The following is a 21,881-nucleotide window of genomic DNA, read 5'->3' on the forward strand; positions in this document are numbered from 1 at the left end:
AGAATATAGATGTTTGCTTAGGCTGTTGTTTAGTAGTAGTAATTGCTGTCGTTTTTACATTGAACTGTTTACCTTTCCTGCTTACTTATAGTGCATTACAATTATTGTCAAATAACTACTATTAAATCGTTTAATCATAAAACTGTTGATATGCTCAACAAATACGGCATTTTATGTGTCACAGTAGTCATCTGTTTATATAGCTCAGCTGTTTGTTCATACTCTAAGAATAAAATAGAACCTAGGATTCACGCTTGTGGTGATGATCTTTCTCCTCCTCTTTGATGGGATCGGATCCAGTGACAATCTAGGTTAAATCAACCCTAATAATTAGTAATGGAGAGCTACTTTGAAGGATAAATCTAAGATCATTTGTTAAGTTCTGGGTGGACGGTAAAGTTTCTTTGAAGAGAAGTTGGAGAATTCTACTTGTATGTTGGAGAAAGTGAAAGTGAAAGTCACTCAGTCGTGTCCAACTCTATGCGACCCCATGGACTGTAACCCACCAGGCTCCTCTGTCCATGGAATTCTCCAGGCAAGAATACTGGAATGGGTAGCCATTCCCTTCTCCAGGGGATCCTCCCAACCCAGGGATCAAACCCGGGTCTCCTGCGTTGCACGTAGACTCCTTACCATCTGAGCCACCAAGGAAGCCCATATGTTGATTTCCCCCTAAATTTGCTTTGTTCTTTATCCCCCTTTGATGGAGGTAGGGTTTTAAAATAATTTCTGCTCTACCCTAGGTGTAGTTGTGGTTTGTGACATTCTGATTAAAAACATATTTTGATTATTCCCTCATACCTTTTGTCCCCCTCAGCATTCCAATTTCTCTAATAGTGTTTAAGGCTATAAATTTTTTTCCATATTCTCACCTTCACATTTTTTGATAATCTTGTTTACTTCATACTTTCTCACCCCTTTCCTAGTCACTATTTGGAGGGAATAATGTCTTCAATTACCACCATAACAATAAAATACCTATTATCCTTAAATCCTAATCATCTGGGGTCCAGAAGGCATACTTAAATTTCACTACATTAATTCCATTACTGATATGAACTACTGCTCAAATAATTTTTAAAAAGATCTGAAAAGTTCATTAGTAAGACAGAATCTAGGAAACGTGCCTGTACATGAAAGAGGTAGAAAAAATGTTTTTTTTTATTAGCATGTTCAAGGTAGTCAAGATGTTAACAAACATTTCAATCCTCACAACAACCCTGTGAGGTAGGTATGTCACTGTTTCATGATAAGCTAGAATTATTCCAAATAAAGTGCAATTCATAAAAGAATAAATCTGCATCAGGAATAATTTTGTTAATGGTACCATTTATGTATATACTAATATTTGTGTTTCTGTATACTTTGATTCATGCAGTAAGGTGCCCCCAGAAAAGTATACTATAAATCAAACCCTATTTAAATACGTGCGGAAACTATTTAAACAAACTCTGGGGTGAATTAAAAAAAAAAAAATAGATCACTACTTTGAGCAAATACTACGAATATTTCTTTTTTACATGATAAAAAGGCATACTCATCAATGTTGCACTTATATTTATCCATTCTTCAGTAAGTTATCTTAACATGGCACCAATGCAAGACTTAATTTATTGAATTAAACCTTAGCAATTTGGTAAATGGCAGTGAACTGTGATGCTGTGTAGAAATCTCCAAATATATTGCACTCAATCTCAACCCCAGACCTAGGGACAACCACACTGAAAACACTAAAATAAATGATGATAGATTTCAAAAAGTATTTTCCCTTGAGAACATTACTTATTACTTTTCCTTTAAATTGCAAAAGGAAGAGAGATCCTAGGTCTTTGAAGAAGAAATATAATATTCTGATAACTACACACTTTCGGTGATTTATACTGCAAATCAAAGAAAGTTTCATGGTATCGATTTACTATTATTAAGGCAGCACACAGATGTTACCCCCAAAACCTAAGTATTTTTCCCTCTGTGCCAATGTGACTTACTAGGAAGAGAAAGACAACTGACCTTTGAACAACATGGGTTTGAACTGTGTGGGTCCACTTATACAGGTCTTTTATTCAGTAAACATGTACTGTAGTACTACATGATTTGAAGTTGTCTGAATCCAAGGATGTGGAAACACAGGTATGGAGGGACAACTGTAAAGTTACATGGGGAAATTTTGGCTGTTTGGGGGATCAGGGCCCTAGCCCCCAAGTTGTTCAAGAGTCAACTGTATTCTCAGGCACCCATTTTCTTTTACATACATGTTTAAAGTACATTTCCAATGTTCATTCAACATTAGTAAACATACAGTTTGCCTGACACTTTTTATAGCTGTCTTATCTGCAAAATAAATTTTTATTAGAGAACCTCTATTACATTTAAACATTAGTTATATAATTTATTTGAGTAAAAATAAGCTTAATTAAGCTTGGAGCTTAGTTAACACTTAAAATCCACTGCTAGGTTTTAATACTTTAGCAAGTAAAGTTATTTGCCATGATAAAGAAATGATTCAAGTCCAGAGAAACATTCTTACCAAAGTATTTTTAAAAACTTGCTGCAGGGACATTAGGCAAGTCAGGTAAAATAGACTAAACCATCTCTAAGTTGTACATTCAAATCCAAACTAGATCCAATAGTGCACTTTGGATTATAATGAGGTAGGGCAAATAAATACAGTCAGGTATTTTGAACTGTTAAATTTATATAAACTGAAAACTTATTTGTACCCAGGTTTTATTTGGATATCCAAAAGGAAAAATTGAGAATTCAAATGATGAAGTATTTTCTCAGATTCAAAAACAGAATTGTAAAAAATCTTTGAGATACATATAAATAAAAAATACAAATGCTACAAGATATATTTTATTTCAACATAAAATATGCTTGTATAAAAATAACCTGGGATTAAGAAAAAAGAAATACAAACATTTTTGCATAGATTCTCTATATAAAACATTTACCTGGGGCTAAACACTAGAAAATACACCTCTGAAACTAATATAGTTGAACTATTTCCTTGGATACCAAGTATATACAAAACAAAAGCCCTTCATCTGGGGGAGCATGGGCAGGAGGGAAAACAATATAATTTAGCATCAGTCTATATTTATTTCTCTGTTGCTCGAATATAAACCAATGATGACAAGAGGAGAAACTCTGGGGGTTTATTTAACAAAATTAAATTCACATTTCTGAGGCCATCATAGTGCATCCAATGTCCATCAATCTGAAAGGCTGCAGAATAATGATGTTCCTCTTTGTTAAACAATGTGGCACCTTCCAACAAATACCTGCAAATTAAATGACAAAGTGTGGCCGAAAATCACAGTACTTTGTTCTTACAAAAAAACAGTCCTTACATTCTTAACTAAGGAATAAGATTATTTGCATTCTGTTATCTAAAAAAAGACATTCATCTGTAAAAAAAAAATGTACTATAATTGGTAATTTGGAGTAAGATGTTTAAGAATTTTAAAAAATGATAACATTTTTAAGGGCATTATTTTAATAGATTAACTCATGAACTGCATGGTTCTATTATATAAGAGAAAACACAAGAAAATGTTTAAAGGCAAAAAATTAAAAGAACCCCTTGTATCTTAATTTGGATTTTAATTGAACAATGACAGTAATATTTTATGTTTAAATGACCTCATACTATACACTACTTTGGCCTGAAATACAAGTAATGGCCAGCCAGAATTTACTGTTTCCTAAGTCTTAGATACTATCTTAAACACTTTAGACACTGTCATCTCTGTTTTATAGATAAGAAAACTGATGTGTAAACTGGTTGCTACTGGATCAACGTCACATCGCTTGAAAGGTAGGGCTGGGATTTGAACCCAGTTCAGTCGATTCTATAGTCTAAGTACCTAACTGCTATGTACACTGTCAGCAACTGACTCCCTGTAGTATATTCTGATCTTATTTAGGATACATAAATTTAGAGATAGCTTTTATTTTTTTTTTTAACAATATGTATTTCCTTAAGAGCTAGTCAAAATCATGATAGAATAGTAGAAAAATATAAATAAAATTCTTTTATTAGTCATGTAAAACAAACAAAAAGCACCTACTTGTGATCAGATAAATCCAAATAATAGGGGACATATGCAAGATCTTCAGATTTCCAATGCTGCATATTTAAGACAACAAAAGGGGGTGCCCCGTGGCAGAACACTCGTTGAGAAAATTCTCTTAAGCCACCACACCTAAAATTGAAAATAGGCATGAACTTTATTACACTTGAGACAAAGCTGCCTTTTATCACTCTGAGTTGTCCTTATCACTTAATTTCATAATAAGCATATTATCTATTTAGGTATGGGAAAATTGTATGACTGTATTAATACTTTATATGCCTAAGTCTCAGAGTTTATAAGCTGAGAGAGTCTATTTATGAGAAAATGACATTTTTAAAACTCCAAGAAAAGCTAACTATGTTTATCTCAGCTTATAAAAGCATGTAGTCTTTTGAACTGACAGAAACGTTTTTATTCAGAAAAAAGGTTTTCTTTCTCTAGGCTGGTTTCAAATGAGAATAATGGCAGAGAGGCAATAAGATGATTCTTACAGTCTTCTTTAGACTAAATAAAATTCCCTGATTGGCTCCTGTTGCCATTACGATGCAGCAGATTCTGTTTTCTAAGAAGCACCAGGTATTAAGCATATGAATTAAAATAAATACAATTAAACGGTAAAATCTCAATTAACCGGAATGCTCAGGGGACAGTATTTAGTGGACAAACACTGACTAAACTAAGTTATCTGGAAACCATTTTGTTTCAGTATTTGTTGCAAAAATACACCTAGTTCACTTTCTGGACTTAAGTACAATTAACTGAAGGTATTTTATTCTTTCCTTCTTTTGTGATTAATTAGGTGTAAGATCATCCTTCTAAATATTAATTCTCCTTGTTCAATACTGTAGATATAAAAATTAAGAGACTGGGGTGAATATGTTCTGCCTCTTTGGATTTCCTTTTTCTTTTCTTTAACTAGGTTAAACTTTTTGGTTGTCATTTACTGCTTTCTCACTGACTCAATGTACATGAGTTTGAGTAAACTCCAGGAGTTGGTGATGGACAGGAAGGCCTGGCATGCTGCAGTCCATGGGGTTGCAAAGAGTCGGACACGACTGAGCAACTGAACTGAACTGAACATAAATGAAGAGTACAGAATCCAGTTAATTGAGGGTCCAGATTAGCTGGGTTCCAGTTAAGCAAGGTTTTATTGTACCTACTCAGCAGTGGGGGAAAAAAAGGCATTTGCTTTGTATTCATCAAGCAACTGCAGCACAGCATAAAATGGTATAGTAAACTAGAAGGTATCAAGATTCCAAAAATATAAGGTTTCCTAAACACTTGTGAATTGCTGTTTCATAACAAGCATACCCACATCCAGGTTTCTTTATAAGAAACACAGAAATACTTTCATCTTAAATGTCTATCATATACTCACCCATGCTCTTCACACAGTTCAATCCTGGAACAGAATAACTCATCCACAGCCAGTCGTATCAAGTTTCCATGTGGAATTTCTTGGGGAGGACTATAACAATTGCAAAATGCATGTAAGAAATGCTTCAGCATTTTACATGTAAATATATTAATGTTGCTCAGTTGCAAAGTCGTGTCCGACTCTTTGTAACCCCATGGACTGCAGCCTGCCAGGCTCCTCTGTCCATGGGGTTTTCCAGGCAAGAATACTGGAGTGGGTAGATACTTTCTTCTCCAGGGGATCTTCCTGTCCCAGGGATTGAACCCATGTCTCCTGCTTAGTGGGTGGATTTTTTACCACTGAGTCACCAGGGAAGCCCAAATATATTATGTGGATAACAAATTTTACAAGTCATCCATTATTAGTAAAACACATATAAAAGTGTAACCTCTGTTATTCATCTCTGTATTTCTTACAGACAGTATAGAAACCAGTTGAACTTAATAAACATTAATGCATGAAACTTTCTAAGAAACATTAAATATATATGTAAACTGATCCTGAAACACACAGTTGTTGCTTTAAAAATTTCTGAGAGGATTAAATAGAGTGGATCCTGGTCCTGATGCAAGAAAGCAGGATCCAGAATTAGGAGAGCAGCTGATTAGTTACCTGACTCAATGTTAGTGACAGCCAGTGTTGGCCTCAGTTTCCTGATTTGTTAAAAAAAAAAAACTTCCTACATACTTCAGAGGTTGTTTTACATACAGGATTAGAAAATAGGCAAAAGACTAAAAAGTTATATAGAGTATAATGAAAACTATTTATTGAGAGGCACAAAATGCTAGTATTAATATAGGGCTGTAAATACATTATAGTTTCAAAACATATGTAAGTTAAAAGATACTAGTTTTTTCTAAAAAAACAAATTTCTGAAGCACTTTTAAAAAGTCCATTATGGTTTTAACAGTAACTTTTTCCCTGATGGAAATTTCACAATCAACATCATCCTATCAACAATACAGCAAAATGGCCCAAGTGTATTTCAGAACAAGAGAAACAATAATTGGTAGTCTCTAAAAAGAATAACAGATCTTCTGCTTTCCCATTGTCTTAAGTATAATGCTGTAATAGTAAACTAAATATGCTATACAGAAAACGTGAATATGTTTGGGTATGTGACGTACAATCCCACAAGGGAACAATCTGTTCGGCAGTTTTCTTCCTGGACCACAGGGCCAAGTATGCTTTCTGACAAAAATGTGTTTGGATCTGTTTTTCTGTCCTGTTTCCCACTGCCACCCGCAACCCCCACACTGGCAATTATCCCTTTTCCAGCTCATGTGCCCTTGGGGCTTTAATGTTTCCCAATACTCCACTAGGGTTTGCCAGTTTGGCCTTCCTCCCTGTCATTTTACCAGCTTGAAGGCCTTCCTTTTCTCCCCTCAGCAGGCTATCAGTACCTTTCTAGCCAATAAAAAATTTCCTTACATCTGTATCCTTTTCAGGTATTAATATTCCCAAGTTTGGGATTTCTATCTCTAATTATGCCCTGGCCATGACATGGAGTACTTTCAATCTTCCTGTTCATGTAGAACTAGCCTACCTGACAGGGATCTATTCAGAGAGGGAAACATTTCAATATAGTATTAAGTGTCGTTGGAGAGGTTAAATCTGTGACACAAGGCATTATCTTCCTAGCCATATTAGTAATTTCTGAGTGAGAGGAAAACATTGTGCATACTGAATAGGTCATTATTTTGCAAGTGAAATAGTTATCAATTGGTTTTGTAAATCCTGACATGTTTAGATATAATAGAAGAGTAATATTTTTTTTTTTATCATGGAACCCACTAAAGAGTCTTGCATTTGCCTGGCTGCTTTATTTATAAGTTGTTGTACACAGGGTCTGTACATTAAGAAGTACTTTGACTATATCTATCTATCTATTTTCCTATCTATCCATATCATGCATTATAAGCATACTACTTTTGCTAAAAGTGACAAAAGAGACTTTAGAACAACTTACTTTATATTAATTGTGCGTTGCTGATCTTCCTGCACTCGAGTGGGGCATCGCCAGTTGGAACAGTAACTCTCTTGTATGGTTGACATGAGATTTTCGAGATTTTTTGTAAAATTATCATGTTCATTCCCAAACAAATCAATGATTAATGAAGCTTTATGAACTTCAGACTTGTATTGCTGTTTTTCCATTTTGTCCCAAATCCAAAGTAGCTTCACGGTTGTAAAACTGTAGGTGTCCATTAAATAAAGAAAACAGTCTACAAACTCTCTACCTAAATGAAGAGAGAGTTCCCGGGGGAAATTTTCATTTTCGTTGAGAATGACATACAGCAACATCAAGAATCCATCTATGGTGCAGGTATTTTTCAGTCTTATTTCAACATAGAGTGGTGTACAGGAGACTGCTTTGCGGCCAGCTTTGATAGTAAAAACACCTCCCCAAGGAAGAACAGGCCTCCAAAATGAGCGATCTTGGTTATAGTTATTTTTAATTGATGCTTTGATCTCTTCAAACAGTGTCTTCATCCTGCATTTTAAAAGTTTAAGATAGTACTTGTAAATCTGTGACTATCTTTTAAATGCATGATATATGTTGAAATGAAAATAGAGCTATCTAAAGATTAAATTAAGTTTGGTTAAATAGACTCCTAAAGGAACAAAAAAATTTTAAAACAATTCAAGCCATGAGCCATTTTTTCAGCAACATGCATGGTCTCTGGAAAGACCATTTAAGAAGTTGTAACCTTTTTTTGAAATACAGAATAGTCATTTGATGGACCTTTTTATTAATTATCAGTTCAGTCACTCAGTTGTGTCCGACTCTTCGCAACACCATGGACTGCTGCATGCCAGGCTTCCCTGTCCTTCACCAACTCCCAGACCTTGCTCAAACTCATGTCCATCTAGTCGGTGATGCCATCCAACCAATTATTATTGGTTATATTGCAGATTTTATCACTGACAGAGGAAAATCTTGTAATGAAAAAATCCTAAATAAAACTATTCAAAGATACAGTCTAAATTTGGTTGAGTGCATTCCTAATGTAAACCTCTTCCTCCAAAATACGAGCTGTGTTTCATTTTCTTGTTAATATGTGTGGTTCTACTTATGAAACCGATATGATGGAATTCTTAGTTGGGGTACAGAGAAAGGCCGACGGGTTTCGAAAGATAACATATGAAGAGTACTGTAATCGTGAGAACTTAATCATATTAGCACAGCTAAAACAAAAATCATTTCTATGCACTTGGGGATTTTCACTTGCAATTTAGGACCATGCTGCATGCTAAGTTGCTTCAGTCGTGTCTGACTCTGTGCGACCCTATGGACTGTGGTCGGCCAGGCTCCTCTGTCCATGGGATTCTCCAGGCAAGAATACTGGAGTGGATTGCGATGCTCTTCTCCAGGGGATCTTCCCAACCCAGGGATCGAATCTGGGTCTCTTACATCTCCTGCATTGGCAGGCGGGTTCTTTATCACTAGCGCCACCTGAGAAGGACCATGCCAGATATCCTATAATTTTAAATACAGAGGCCAGGTTGGGACAATCTTGTTCAGAGTTTGGTTCATTATCCTGATTCTTCTCTCTGCATGTTTTGGGAATGAACTGAGGTGTCCTCCTTATTTAAACGGGCACTTATCTTCCCCCACCCTTATGGCAGAAAGTGAAGAGGAACTGAAAAGCCTCTTGATGTAAGTGAAAGAGGAGAGTGAAAAAGTTGGCTTAAAGCTCAACATTCAGAAAACTAAGATCATGGCATCAGGTCCCATCACTTCATGGGAAATAGATGGGGAAACAGTGTCAGACTTTATTTTTCTGGGCTCCAAAATCACTGCAGATGATGATTGCAGTCATGAAATTAAAAGACGCTTACTTCTTGGAAGGAAAGTTATGACCAACCTAGATAGCATATTCAAAAGCAGAGACATTACTTTGCCAACAAAGGTTCATCTAGTCAAGGCTATGGTTTTTCCAGTGGTCATGTATGGATGTGAGAGTTGGACTGTGAAGAAAGCTGAGTGCCGAAGAATTGATGTTTTTGAACTGTGGTGTTGGAGAAGACTCTTGAGAGTCCCTTGGACTGCAAGGAGATCCAACCCGTCCATTCTAAAGGAGATCAGTCCTGGGTGTTCTTTGGAAGGGCTGATGCTAAAGCTGAAACTCCAGTACTTTGGCCACCTCATGCAAAGAGTTGACTCATTGGAAAAGACTGATGCTGGGAGGGATTGGGGGCAGGAGGAGAAGGGGACGACAGAGGATGAGATGGCTGGATGGCATCACCGACTCGATGGACATGAGTTTGGGTGAACTCCAGGAGTTGGTGATGGACAGGGAGGTCTGGCGTGCTGCGATTCATGGGGTCACAGGGAGTCGGACACGACTGAGCGACTGAACTGAAGTGAACTATCTTCCCCCCAACCTTGAGGATAACTAAGAGCTTGGTTTTAAAGTCATTGACAGTATTCTAATAAACATGTTGGTGTCATATGTATGTATATAAAGCAAAATTGAAAAAAATTAAAGAATGAGGTCCTAATGAAACTGAATTGAAAAAAATTGCTTTACTTTATTTGGAACAAACAAATGTCTAAACTAAAAACATCACAGGGTTTTCCAGTATGTTTCATGTTTTGCATTTTCATGAAAACGGGAAGCATCTGAGGAGGAGGAAGACAGTAATTAGTGACTGAGGTCAGTGTCTTATTTTGATCATAGTTTCAAGTGCCACATCCTCCCAAGCACAATATGAATCCAACTCTCAGTGCTGCAGACCTATGTGTTTTGTGCAGAAAATTAAGTTCAAACCTATTTTCTAACACCAGCAAACTAAAAATTCAGTTTTACCACACACACACAGTATTTCTGACTTAGGCAAGATACTGTGGACTCTAAAATATTCAACACTATATTTAGTCTGAAGTGTAGATGTTTATATATAGTTGCTAACATGCTGGCTCTAGTCAACCACTTAGGAATAAGAGGGAGTGGCAAATTTACAGCCAAGGAAACACAAACTCAGTTTCTGCTTAATGAAGAAGAAATGTTCCAGAACATATTTTTTTTAAAAATCACAAGGTATTTAAATATTTAAAACATGAAAATAACATTCCTCATGGTTTGACTGATTTCTGTGGCATTTTAAAGAACTCTGTAGCAAGGTCATTATGATTAAGAGCCTGAGTTCAGATTCTTAAATACTGCATTAGAAAGGAACTCTAAATTTCTGTAGTATTTTAATTATCTAATTATCTAAATTATCTTTTAGACATGACTAAATAAGTACTGCTCTGTAAAGCAAGTTGCACTCTAAGAGAATTAAACATATTTTATAACTACATATATATTTAAAAATATATACACACACATAAAATGATTTCTCTAGCCTTCTTCTGGGGAAAACAAAAGGAGAAAAAGAGGATCGGAAGAACTAAAGGACACTTAGTCTAGCTTCTGCAGTACCGTGGTGATTTGTTCTAAAGTAAATTACGATAAAAGCGACTAAAAAAGACCAGAAAATGTGCAAAGAACTTTACTTAAAATTGTCTTTTAAGTTTTGGCCACACTGTCAAAAACATCGTTTCGTTAGACAGTGATTTGTAAGTCCTGGAGAATTACTGGCTTTATTTTCCTGCCTCAACAGGCCCCCTAGTTTGAACAAACCAGGAAGACTCCCTAGACTTCTATTTCCTTGGCAAAAAACGACACCTTTTGCGGTCGTTTCCAAGGGTGACAATCTGTACTCCACGCTGGTCGTGAAGACCAGACCATTTACCCAAAGCATTGAATACCAGACACCCTAAGAGTTCGGGGGTCCTGAAGGTCCCCTCCCGAGTTAGCTCCCCCAAATAGTCGAGAAAGAGGCCCGCAGTCCCGCTCGAAGCAGCGCGGGGCTGGGTACGCGGTGGGCCCCCACCTCCACCCCACCCACCCCGCCCCCGGCCCGCAGCTCCCGGGAAGGCCCGGCACTGAAGACTGGCCCTGGACTGCGGGTGGATCCCCGAACCCGGAGCCGGTGAAGGGGCTGGGCATCCCCTGCCCGCATCCGAGCAGTGGCCCCGCTGAGCGCCTGGGACTGCGGGTAATGGGCAAGAGGGCCTGGCCGCGGAAGGCGTCCGGCCAGTCTCCGTCCACCAGGAAGCCGACTTTTCGTACCTCCCCGGGGACCGAAGACCGCCGGTGCCGCCGCACCCGTCGCCGCCGCCGCTTGCTCATGGAGAGTCCGTGCCGCCGCCGCCTCATCTACTAGCACTGCCGGCTGTTTCGGCCTCCCCCGGCGTGAGCGCTGGGCTCCGGTACGGCCTCCATCGCACCCGCCGCGGCGGGAGCCAGAGCAGCTCCAGCGCCCAGGCCCGATCCGACCGGACCCACGGAGCCAGGACCGCGGGACGCGTAGCTTCTTATTACGGAGGAAGATTCGGCCTGACCTCCTCCCCCCTCCCCCCAACCCCGGGACCTAGTCTCCAGCTGCCTGACGCCGCTGCTGCGCAGGCGCGAAGAGGGCCCTGCCAAACGTGCGTGTGGAGGGTGTGTACACAGCATCCGGATTCACCCAATGGGTACCAGGATCAGGTGCAGGGGGCGGGACCTCGCAGAAAGGGGAGGTGTTCCAGGGTTAGAAAGTGGGTGGGGCAGCCGGAAGTGGGCAGGGTTTGCACGGAGGCGGAGCTTTGTTGGCAAACCTGCTTGGCTTTTAGGGGTTTGTACCATTTTAGGACTTTACTTGATTTTGGTTTGCTTCTGCTTCTGGGTGTTTCAAGTTCTTAAGTCAAAAAGTGAAAGCTTTGTTTTCTTTGTAAGCTAAAGTTATTCAAACTTTTGATTTAAGTATGTATTTAAGGAAAATTGAGTTAGTGTGTTAAATACTAATTTTAGTGTTCAGGGTATTAATTGGCCAATCTGCTGTAATTTACAATGGACGTTAATAACATTTAAAGAAATTAGGGCTTCCCAGGTAGCATGGTAAAGAATATGCCTGCAAATGCAGGAGACATCAAGAGATGAGGGTTCAATCCCTGGGTCTAGAAAATCCCCTGGAGAAGGAAATGGCAACCCACTCCTGTATTCTTGTCTGGAAAATTCCATGGACAGAGGAGCCTGGTGGGCTATAGTCTATGGGGTCACAAAGAGTCGGACACGACTCAGCACGGACGCAAACGTGAACATACATATATAAAGCAAAAATAGATAGACCTAAGGGAGAAATACTTGAACTATAATCATAGTAGACTCTAATAGAGGTTGTCACTGAGACTTTATCACAGCTTTTTCAGTGGTCTTCCCTGGTGGCCCACCCGGTAAAGAATCTGCCTGCAATGTAGGAGACCTAGGTTCGATTCCTGGGTTGGGAAGATCCCTTGGAAAAGGCAATAGCAACCGAGACCACAATTTTTGCTTGGGAAATTCCTTGTATAGAGGAGCCTGGAGGGTTACAGTCCATGGGGTGGCTGCAGGACTGAGGGACTAACACTTTCACTTTCTCAGTTACAGAACCACTAGACAAATTATCAGAAACAGCATAGGAGGGCTTAGCAAAAGAATGAACTAATTTGACTATAGATACAGATATGAATATTGATATAGGGAATATTTATTAATGACATATATTATATAACCCCCAAATGGAGTACTTCACTAAAACAAAAAGATACTGCTATATTTAAGTGCAGAAATAAACTTCACAATCAGAATGAAGTCATACACAAAAGAACACACTGTTGCTGTATGAATCCCATTATAGAAAGTTTAAAAACAGGTAAAATTAATTGGTGCTATTAGCAGTCAGGGTAGTTGACCTTTGGAGGGTATGTCTGTAATGAGGCAAGAGAGTGGTCTTCTGGAGCGTCGATAATATTCTGTTTTTTGATCTGGTTGCTAGGTATAGCTGTTCTGATTATAGCTCTTTTTATTTTGTAAGAAAGAAAGAAAGAAAGTGAAGTCACTCAGTCGTGTCCGACCCTGTGACCCTGTGGACTGTAGCCTGCCAGGCTCCTCTGTCCATGAGAGTCTCCAGGCAAGAATACTTGAGTGGGTTGCCATTTCCTTCTCCAGGGTATCTTTCCAACCCAGGGATCGAACCCCGGGTCTCCTGCATTGCAGGCAGATGCTTTATCCTCTGAGCCAAACTACTTATAATTTTTTCACTTTTTATATATGTTTCATTTCAATAAAGATGTACTTAAAAACAAAAAAATTAGATAGCTTTGGCCCCATTATAGAGATGAAAAAATTGAGTTTTGGACATGAAAAAGCCAAACACATTTTGACAGCTGGAAATTGAAACTAGAGCCTCTTAATTCTAGAGTCTGCAAACACAACCACTATTCATGTTCTGTAGGTCCTGGTTCTTGTATCCTCTGGTAAAGAGTCAAAGCCCACGTGACTCTGCTTCCGGAGAACACAGGCCATCCTGGAAAACTACCTCCACCTGCAATTAGAAATGGGGATGCTGTTGAGATACTCCCCATCTTGCCGTGCAACCAAACATGATTATCTGGAAAGTGAAGCTCAACCTCCAGAATACACAATGCACGGAGCTCAAAGCCACCCAGCACATCAGTGTGGTACCCAGTCACAGCTGAGTCTGGCAGAGACTTGGACACCTTCTTAACTGATTTCATGGTCAGCTTGATTATGGCAGAGACCTTCCTTTTGGACTTCTCTCAAGGAGTCTAGTAATGGTAGGATGAAACTTCTGGGAGAGAAGCTTGACTCACTCAAGGTAATTAATTACTGCTGGTGGAGCTGGGAAGAAATGGATACCTCTCAGAGCATAGGGGAAGAAAGAGGTTCTGCCCAAAAAGAAAGAATTAATAATTCTGAAAAAACCTGCTCTTTTTAGTCACCTGGTTTTAATATTTCCTGTGACAATTCACAGATAAACTGAGGCGCTGATGCATGAGGTAGCAAGTGTGTCTGTATTGGAATTCACATACAAAATGTTCACTCTCAATATTAAAGCTATCTTGCAAGGAGAAAGCCCTTTAAAAATGTTTATAAGTGTGGATTATGTGTTTAATTGACAATCTCTCACAAGACATAGCATTCATTTTACACTGATTGGGTCATTCTCTTACCAAAAACAGATCCAATAGTGCAGTTGTTACCATTTCTGGAGAATAGCCGGGAGATGGCTCATTAAACTCTGCTGAAGCTTGGCTAGACAGAGGAAGTATGGATTCCTGGCATACTTGGATAATTTACAACCCTTCCTGAGTCCTTTATCCAAGATTTCCTTTCTGTTCCTTTCAAAATCGGACAGCGGAGCTGCATTCTTTTTAGACAGCTTTACTGAGATATAATTGACATATAATGGAACATATTTAGAGAGTATAAATTGGTAAGTTTTTAATATATGTATACCCCCTTTAAAATCACTATAATCAAGTGAATAAATCCATCATCCTCCAGTTTCCTCACACCCCTTTGTGATTCTCTTATTCCTCCCTGCCGTCCACACCTGAGCAACCATTGTTTTACTTTCTGTCATTATAGATTCATTTGCCTTTTCTAAACTTTTACATAAATGAATATGTAAATGTATGTATGTATAATATTTTTTTTTGGGGGGGTGGTCTGGCTTCATTTCCTCAGTGTCATTATCTTGATATTCATCCATGTCGTTTTGTGTACAGTAGTTTATTCTTTTGTATTGAGAAGTGTATTCCATTATATGGATGCACTGCAGTTTATCATCTGTTGATGGACATTTGAGTTGTGTCTAGTTTGGGGCTATTACCAATGAAGTTGCTATGAACATTTGTGTACAAGTCTTTGTATGGACATATATTTCCTTTGTTTTGTTGTTGGATAAAAATCTAGAAGTGGAATGGTTGGATGATAGGCAGATGTATGTTTAACTTTTTAAGGAACTGCTAAGTTATTTTCTTGAGCATTCTTTGGCATTGCCTTTCTTTGGGATTGGAATGAAAACTGACCTTTTCCAGCCCTGTGGCCACTGCTGAGTTTTCCAAATTTGCTGGCATATTGAGTGCAGCACTTTCACAGCATCATCTTTCAGGATTTTAAATAGCTCAACTGGAATTCCATCACCTCCACTAGCTTTGTTCGTAGTGATGCTTTCTAAGGCCCACTTGACTTCACATTCCAGGATATCTGGCTCTGGGTGAGTGATCACACCATCGTGATTATCTGGGTCGTGAAGATCTTTTTCATTATAGGGGACTGGAATGCAAAAGTAGGAAGTCTAGAAACACCTGGAGTAACAGGCAAATTTGGCCTTGGAATACGGAATGAAGCAGGGCAAAGACTAATAGAGTTTTGCCAAGAAAATGCACTGGTCATAGCAAACACCCTCTTCCAACAAAACAAGAGAAGACTCTACACATGGACATCACCAGATGGTCAACACCGAAATCAGATTGATTATATTCTTTGCAGCCAAAGATGGAGAAGCTCTATACAGTCAACAAAAACAAGACCAGGAGAAATTGCCTTTCTTTCCAATCCCAAAGAAAGGCAATGCCAAAGAATGCTCAAACTACCGCACAATTGCACTCATCTCATACGCTAGTAAAGTCATTCTCAAAATTCTCCAAGCCAGGCTTCAGCAATATGTGAACCGTGAACTTCCAGATGTTCAATCTGGTTTTAGAAAAGTCAGAGGAACCAGAGACCAAATTGCCAACATCCGCTGGATCAAGGAAAAAGCAAGAGAGTTCTGGAAAAACATCTATTTCTGCTTTATTGACTATGCCAAAGCCTTTGAATGTGTGGATCACAATAAACTGTGGAAAATTCTGAAAGAGATGGGAATACCAGACCACCTGACCTGCCTCTTGAAAAATTTGTATGCAAGTCAGGAAGCAACAGTTAGAACTGGACATGGAACAACAGACTGGTTCCAAATAGGAAAAGGAGTACATCAAGGCTGTATATTGTCACCCTGCTTATTTAACTTCTATGCAGAGTACATCATGAGAAACGCTGGGCTGGAAGAAGCACAAGCTGGAATCAAGATTGCCAGGAGAAATATAAATAACCTCGGATATGCAGATGACACCACCCTTATGGCAGAAAGTGAAGAGGAACTCAAAAGCCTCTTGATGAAGGTGACAGAGGAGAGTGAAAAATTTGGCTTAAAGCTCAACATTCAGAAAACGAAGATCATGGCATCTGGTCCCATCACTTCATGGGAAATAGATGGGAAAACAGTGGAAACAGTGTCAGACTTTATTTTTTTTGGGCTCCAAAATCACTGCAGATGGTGACTGCAGCTATGAAATTAAAAGACGCTTACTCCTTGGAAGGAAAGTTATGACCACCCTAGATAGCATATTCAAAAGCAGAGACATTACTTTGCCAACAAAGGTCCGTCTAGTCAAGGCTATGGTTTTTCCAGTGGTCATGTATGGATGTGAGAGTTGGACTGTGAAGAAAGCTGAGTGCTGAAGAATTGATGCTTTTGAACTGTGGTGTTGGAGAAGACTCTTGAGAGTCCCTTGGACTGCAAGGAGATCCAACCAGTCCATTCTGAAGGAGATCAGTCCTGGGATTTCTTTGGAAGGAATGATGCTAAAGCTGAAACTCCAGTACTTTGGCCACCTCATGCGAAGAGATGACACATTGGAAAAGACTCTGATGCTGGGAGGGATTGGGGGCAGGAGGAGAAGGGGACGACAGAGGATGAGATGGCTGGATGTCATCACTGACTCGATGGACGTGAGTCTGGGTGAACTCCAGGAGTTGGTGATGGACAGGGAGGCCTGGCATGTTGCGATTCATGAGGTCGCAAAGAGTTGCACACGACTGAGCGACTGAACTGAACTGAACTGAAGTTATTTTCCAGAGTGGTTGAACCATTTTACATTCCCATCAGGAGTGAGTTTGGATTTCATTTCCTTCACATCCTCCAGAACACTTGCAGTGGTCAGTCGTTTTTAATTTTAACCATTCTAATAGGTGTATAGTGATATCTTGTTGTGGTTTTAATTTATATTTTCCTAGTGACTAATGATATTGAGCATCTTTTTATGTGCTTATTTGTCATCTGCATATCTTTTTCGGTGAAATGTCTACTCAGATCTTTGTTACATCTTTTTAAAATTGGCTTGTTTTCCTGAATTTTGAGAGTTCTCTATGTATTCTGAATACAAGTTCTTTGTCAGGTATATGCTTCACTAAGATATTCTCCCAGTATGTGGCTTGTCTTTTCATTCTCTTAACAGTGTATTTTTTTTTGTTTTTTTTATTAACAGTGTATTTTTAAGAACAGAAGTTTTGAATTTTAGTAAAGTCCAATTTATTCTTTTATGAATTGTGCTTTTAGTTTAATTTCAAAGACATCTTTGCCTACCCCTAAACTCAATAAGACTATATCCAATGTTTTCTTCTAGAAGTTTTACAGGTTAGGCTGTATGTTTAGGTCTATGATGTATTTTGAGTTAACTTTTATTTATGGTTTCAGGCATTTTGTTGAAAAGGCTATTCTTTTTCCACTGTGTTGTTTTTGTGTTTTTGACAAAAATCAGTTGTCCAATATAATTTTATAAACATTTTATATTTGTTCATCATCAGCTATATATATGCCCCAATGTGCTAGCACTGGAGTTATATATCAGTAGGTATTCTTTGTGAAGAATAGAGACTAAATATTGCCAACTTAAATAAAATAAGAAAATTTCTAGAAGAATGTGAGGTGTAATAAAATTTTTTAAAAGCTGGGTAATAATCAGGTCTCAGTAACCTTGATTCATCCAAAGGGAGATAGTTCTTCAAAGGAAAATGATACTCTACATTGTAGAAGAAGAGAAAATGGTACAGGACAGATATCTCCTGTAGCAGTGCTTAACTTTTTTTTTTTTTAACATCCATACATGATAAATGATCAGAATTAGGCAGTGTGCAAGGGTAAACTGATGGTGATTAGGACTTGTCTATATGGGATGTAGTGAAAAAATCCATTACTTTTTCTTTAATACTGTGTAACTATAAGAAAAAGACACAGTGTTAGGGAGATATGAAATATTGAGTTTATAAAAACACCTCAATAAAATATAAAAATTTGATGAGAAATTTGAGCTTGTTTGCATGATATGATCTTTATTTCAAACCTAAGTATAATATACATATGGAAAGGTGTATACAGTTGTCTGTTGGTATCCATAAGGGATTGGTTCCAGGCCCCTCTTCACCCCTGGGAATGCCAAATCATGCCTTGCATGATCAAGTTTCTTAAATAAAATGGTGTAGTTTTTCATATAACATATGCACATCCTCCTACATACTTTAAATTATATTTAGGTTACTTATAATATCTAATACAATTTAAATGTACTGTAAATAGTTGCCAATGTGCAACAAATTCATATTTTGCTTCTTGAAACTTTCTGGAACTTAAAAAAATATTTTTCATCTATGGTTGATTGAATTTACAAATGTGGAATCCAACTATATATCATGATTTTGTTACTTAAGAATTTTCACAAAACAAGCACACCGGCTGTGTGTTCTAGTTACATATACTCACAAATCACCCACAAATTTAATAGGCTTCCCAGATGACTCAGTAGTAAAGAATCCACCTGCCAATGCAGGAGATGTAGGTTTGATCTCTGGGTTGGGACAATCCCTTGGAGGAGGAAATGGCAGCCCACTCCAGTATTCTTGCCCGGAGAATCCCACAGGCAGAGGAGCCTGGCTGGCTACAGTCCATGGGGTTGCAAAGAGTTGTACATGACTTAATGACTGAGCATGCAAAATAACATTTATTTTGCTTATGAATTTGAAATTTAGTCTGGGCTTAGCTGGGATAACTTTTCTGCTGGGGGTTGAAATCATCTGAAGTCTGCTTCACTTACATGTTTCACTGTTGGTGCTACCTATTGACTGGAACCTTAGCTATAGCTAGGTCTGTGATTAGAATACCTCCCCATGGCCTTTGCCTGTGACTCCTTGACTTTCACAAAGCATGGTGACTGGATACCAAGGGTGAATGTTCTAAGAAAGAGAGTCAATTAGAAGCTGTAGTACTTTTTCTAACCTAACCTTGAAAGTCATACACTGTTAGTTCTAGAGCATAGTTTGCTACAGGTGAGTCTCTAAGACCAGCCATATTCATGGAGAGGGGACTGGTCTTCCTTTTCTGATGGGAGGCGTGTAAAAGGATCTGTGGAGATGTTTTTAAACCACCACACGCATCTAACCAGCTCCCTGATCAAGAAACAGAACGTTACCAGTGATCCAAACTAGCGTTCCTGTCATTTCCTGCTGCCCCAAGGGTAACTGCTGTTTTGATTCTTAAGAGCTTGCATTGGTTGTTGCCTGTTTTTGTTACTTTTTTTTACATTTTTTTAGTTTTTTTTTTTTAATTTTATTTTATTTTTAAACTTTACATAATTGTATTAGTTTTGCCAAATATCAAAATGAATCCGCCACAGGCATACATGTGTTCCCCATCCTGAACCCTCCTCCCTCCTCCCTCCCCACACCATCCCTCTGGGTCGTCCCAGTGCACCAGCCCCAAGCATCCAGTATCACGCATCGAACCTGGACTGGCAACTCGTTTCTTACATGATATTCTACATGTTTCAATGTCACTCTCCCAAATCTTCCTACCCTCTCCCTCTCCCACAGAGTCCATAAGACTGTTCTATACATCAGTGTCTCTTTTGCTGTCTCGTACACCAGGTTATTGTTACCATCTTTCTAAATTCCATATATATGCATTAGTATACTGTATTTATGTTTTTCCTTCTGGCTTACTTCACTCTGTATAATAGGCTCCAGTTTCATCCACCTCATTAGAACTGATTCAAATGTATTCTTTTTAATGGCTGAGTAATACTCCATTGTGTATATGTACCACAGCTTTCTTATCCATTCATCTGCTGATGGACATCTAGGTTGCTTCCATGTCCTGGCTATTATAAACAGTGCTGCGATGAACATTGGGGTACACGTGTCTCTTTCCCTTCTGGTTTCCTCAGTGTGTATGCCCAGCAGTGGGATTGCTGGATCATAAGGCAGTTCTATTTCCAGTTTTTTAAGGAATCTCCACACTGTTCTCCATAGTGGCTGTACTAGTTTGCATTCCCACCAACAGTGTAACAGGGTTCCCTTTTCTCCACACCCTCTCCAGCACTTATTATTTGTAGACTTTTGGATCGCAGCCATTCTGACTGGTGTGAAATGGTACCTCATAGTGGTTTTGATTTGCATTTCTCTGATAATGAGTGATGTTGAGCATCTTTTCATGTGTTTGTTAGCCATCTGTATGTCTTCTTTGGAGAAATGTCTATTTAGTTCTTTGGCCCATTTTTTGATCGGGTCATTTATTTTTCTGGAGTTGAGCTGTAGGAGTTGCTTGTATATTTTTGAGATTAGTTGTTTGTCAGTTGCTTCATTTGCTATTATTTTCTCCCATTCTGAAGGCTGTCTTTTCACCTTGCTAATAGTTTCCTTTGATGTGCAGAAGCTTTTAAGGTTAATTAGGTCCCATTTGTTTATTTTTGCTTTTATTTCCAATATTCTGGGAGGTGGGTCATAGAGGATCCTGCTGTGATGTATGTCAGAGTGTTTTGCCTATGTTCTCCTCTAGGAGTTTTATAGTTTCTGGTCTTACGTTTAGATCTTTAATCCATTTTGAGTTTATTTTTGTGTATGGTGTTAGAAAGTGGTCTAGTTTCATTCTTTTACACGTGGTTGACCAGATTTCCCAGCACCACTTGTTAAAGAGATTGTCTTTAATCCATTGTATATTCTTGCCTCCTTTGTCAAAGATAAGGTGTCCATATGTGCGTGGATTTATCTCTGGGCTTTCTATTTTATTCCATTGATCTATATTTCTGTCTTTGTGCCAGTACCATACTGTCTTGATAACTGTGGCTTTGTAGTAGAGCCTGAAGTCAGGTAGGTTGATTCCTCCAGTTCCATTCTTCTTTCTCAAGATCGCTTTGGCTATTCGAGGTTTTTTGTTTTTCCATACAAATTGTGAAATTATTTGTTCTAGCTCTGTGAAGAATACTGTTGGTAGCTTGATAGGGATTGCGTTGAATCTATAAATTGCTTTGGGTAGTATACTCATTTTCACTATATTGATTCTTCCAATCCATGAACATGGTATATTTCTCCATCTATTAGTGTCCTCTTTGATTTCTTTCACCAGTGCTTTATAGTTTTCTATATATAGGTCTTTAGTTTCTTTAGGTAGATATATTCCTAAGTATTTTATTCTTTCCATTGCAATGGTGAATGGAATTGTTTCCTTAATTTCTCTCTCTGTTTTCTCATTATTAGTGTATAGGAATGCAAGGGATTTCTGTGTGTTGATTTTATATCCTGCAACTTTACTATAGTCATTGATTATTTCTAGTAATTTTCTGGTGGAATCTTTAGGGTTTTCTATGTAGAGGATCATGTCATCTGCAAATAGTGAGAGTTTTACTTCTTCTTTTCCAA

The 21,881-nt window shown here is 38.4% G+C and overlaps 2 protein-coding genes across 3 annotated transcripts; one reads left to right on the forward strand and one right to left on the reverse strand.

Annotated features, from left to right (window-relative positions):
* Positions 1-1,139: 1,139 nt before the first annotated feature.
* Positions 1,140-11,855, reverse strand: DORIP1 (dopamine receptor interacting protein 1). Of its 2 annotated transcripts, XM_086363375.1 has the most exons (5): positions 11,619-11,855; positions 7,466-7,990; positions 5,458-5,547; positions 4,074-4,208; positions 1,140-3,284 (listed from the first exon to the last, which is right to left on the reverse strand). In XM_086363375.1, the coding sequence occupies exons 2-5, from the start codon at positions 7,987-7,989 to the stop codon at positions 3,101-3,103; spliced, it is 933 nt and encodes a 310-aa protein (XP_086219501.1). In that variant the 5' UTR covers position 7,990; positions 11,619-11,855; the 3' UTR covers positions 1,140-3,100. The 2 variants fall into 2 exon arrangements, with proteins under 2 accessions (XP_086219501.1, XP_086219502.1); XM_086363376.1 differs by lacking the exon at positions 5,458-5,547.
* Positions 8,584-12,333, forward strand: LOC147349176 (uncharacterized). The gene is made up of 2 exons (XM_086364980.1): positions 8,584-8,659; positions 11,530-12,333. Exons 1-2 carry the CDS (start codon positions 8,584-8,586, stop codon positions 12,228-12,230), a joined length of 777 nt encoding a protein of 258 aa, XP_086221106.1. The 3' UTR covers positions 12,231-12,333.
* The last annotated feature ends 9,548 nt before the right edge of the window (positions 12,334-21,881 follow it).

The sequence above is a fragment of the Bos grunniens genome, chromosome 21, assembly GCF_055505025.1.
Source record: "Bos grunniens cultivar Pamir isolate PY7600 chromosome 21, Bosgru_T2T1.0, whole genome shotgun sequence".
NCBI classification, from domain to species: domain Eukaryota; kingdom Metazoa; phylum Chordata; class Mammalia; order Artiodactyla; family Bovidae; genus Bos; species Bos grunniens.

Excerpts from the sequence above, each read along its gene's own strand:
- LOC147349176 (XM_086364980.1), top strand. The coding sequence starts at position 8,584 with ATGATGGAATTCTTAGTTGGGGTACAGAGAAAGGCCGACGGGTTTCGA. Across the intron at positions 8,660-11,529 it reads ATATGAAGAGTACTGTAATC|CGCCTGGGACTGCGGGTAAT; the intron begins GTGAGAACTTAA and ends GGCCCCGCTGAG.
- DORIP1 (XM_086363375.1), bottom strand. The coding sequence starts at position 7,989 with ATGAAGACACTGTTTGAAGAGATCAAAGCATCAATTAAAAATAACTAT. Across the intron at positions 5,548-7,465 it reads CAACGCACAATTAATATAAA|TCCTCCCCAAGAAATTCCAC; the intron begins GTAAGTTGTTCT and ends CAATTGTTATAG. Across the intron at positions 3,285-4,073 it reads TTGGATTTATCTGATCACAA|GTATTTGTTGGAAGGTGCCA; the intron begins GTAGGTGCTTTT and ends TTTAATTTGCAG.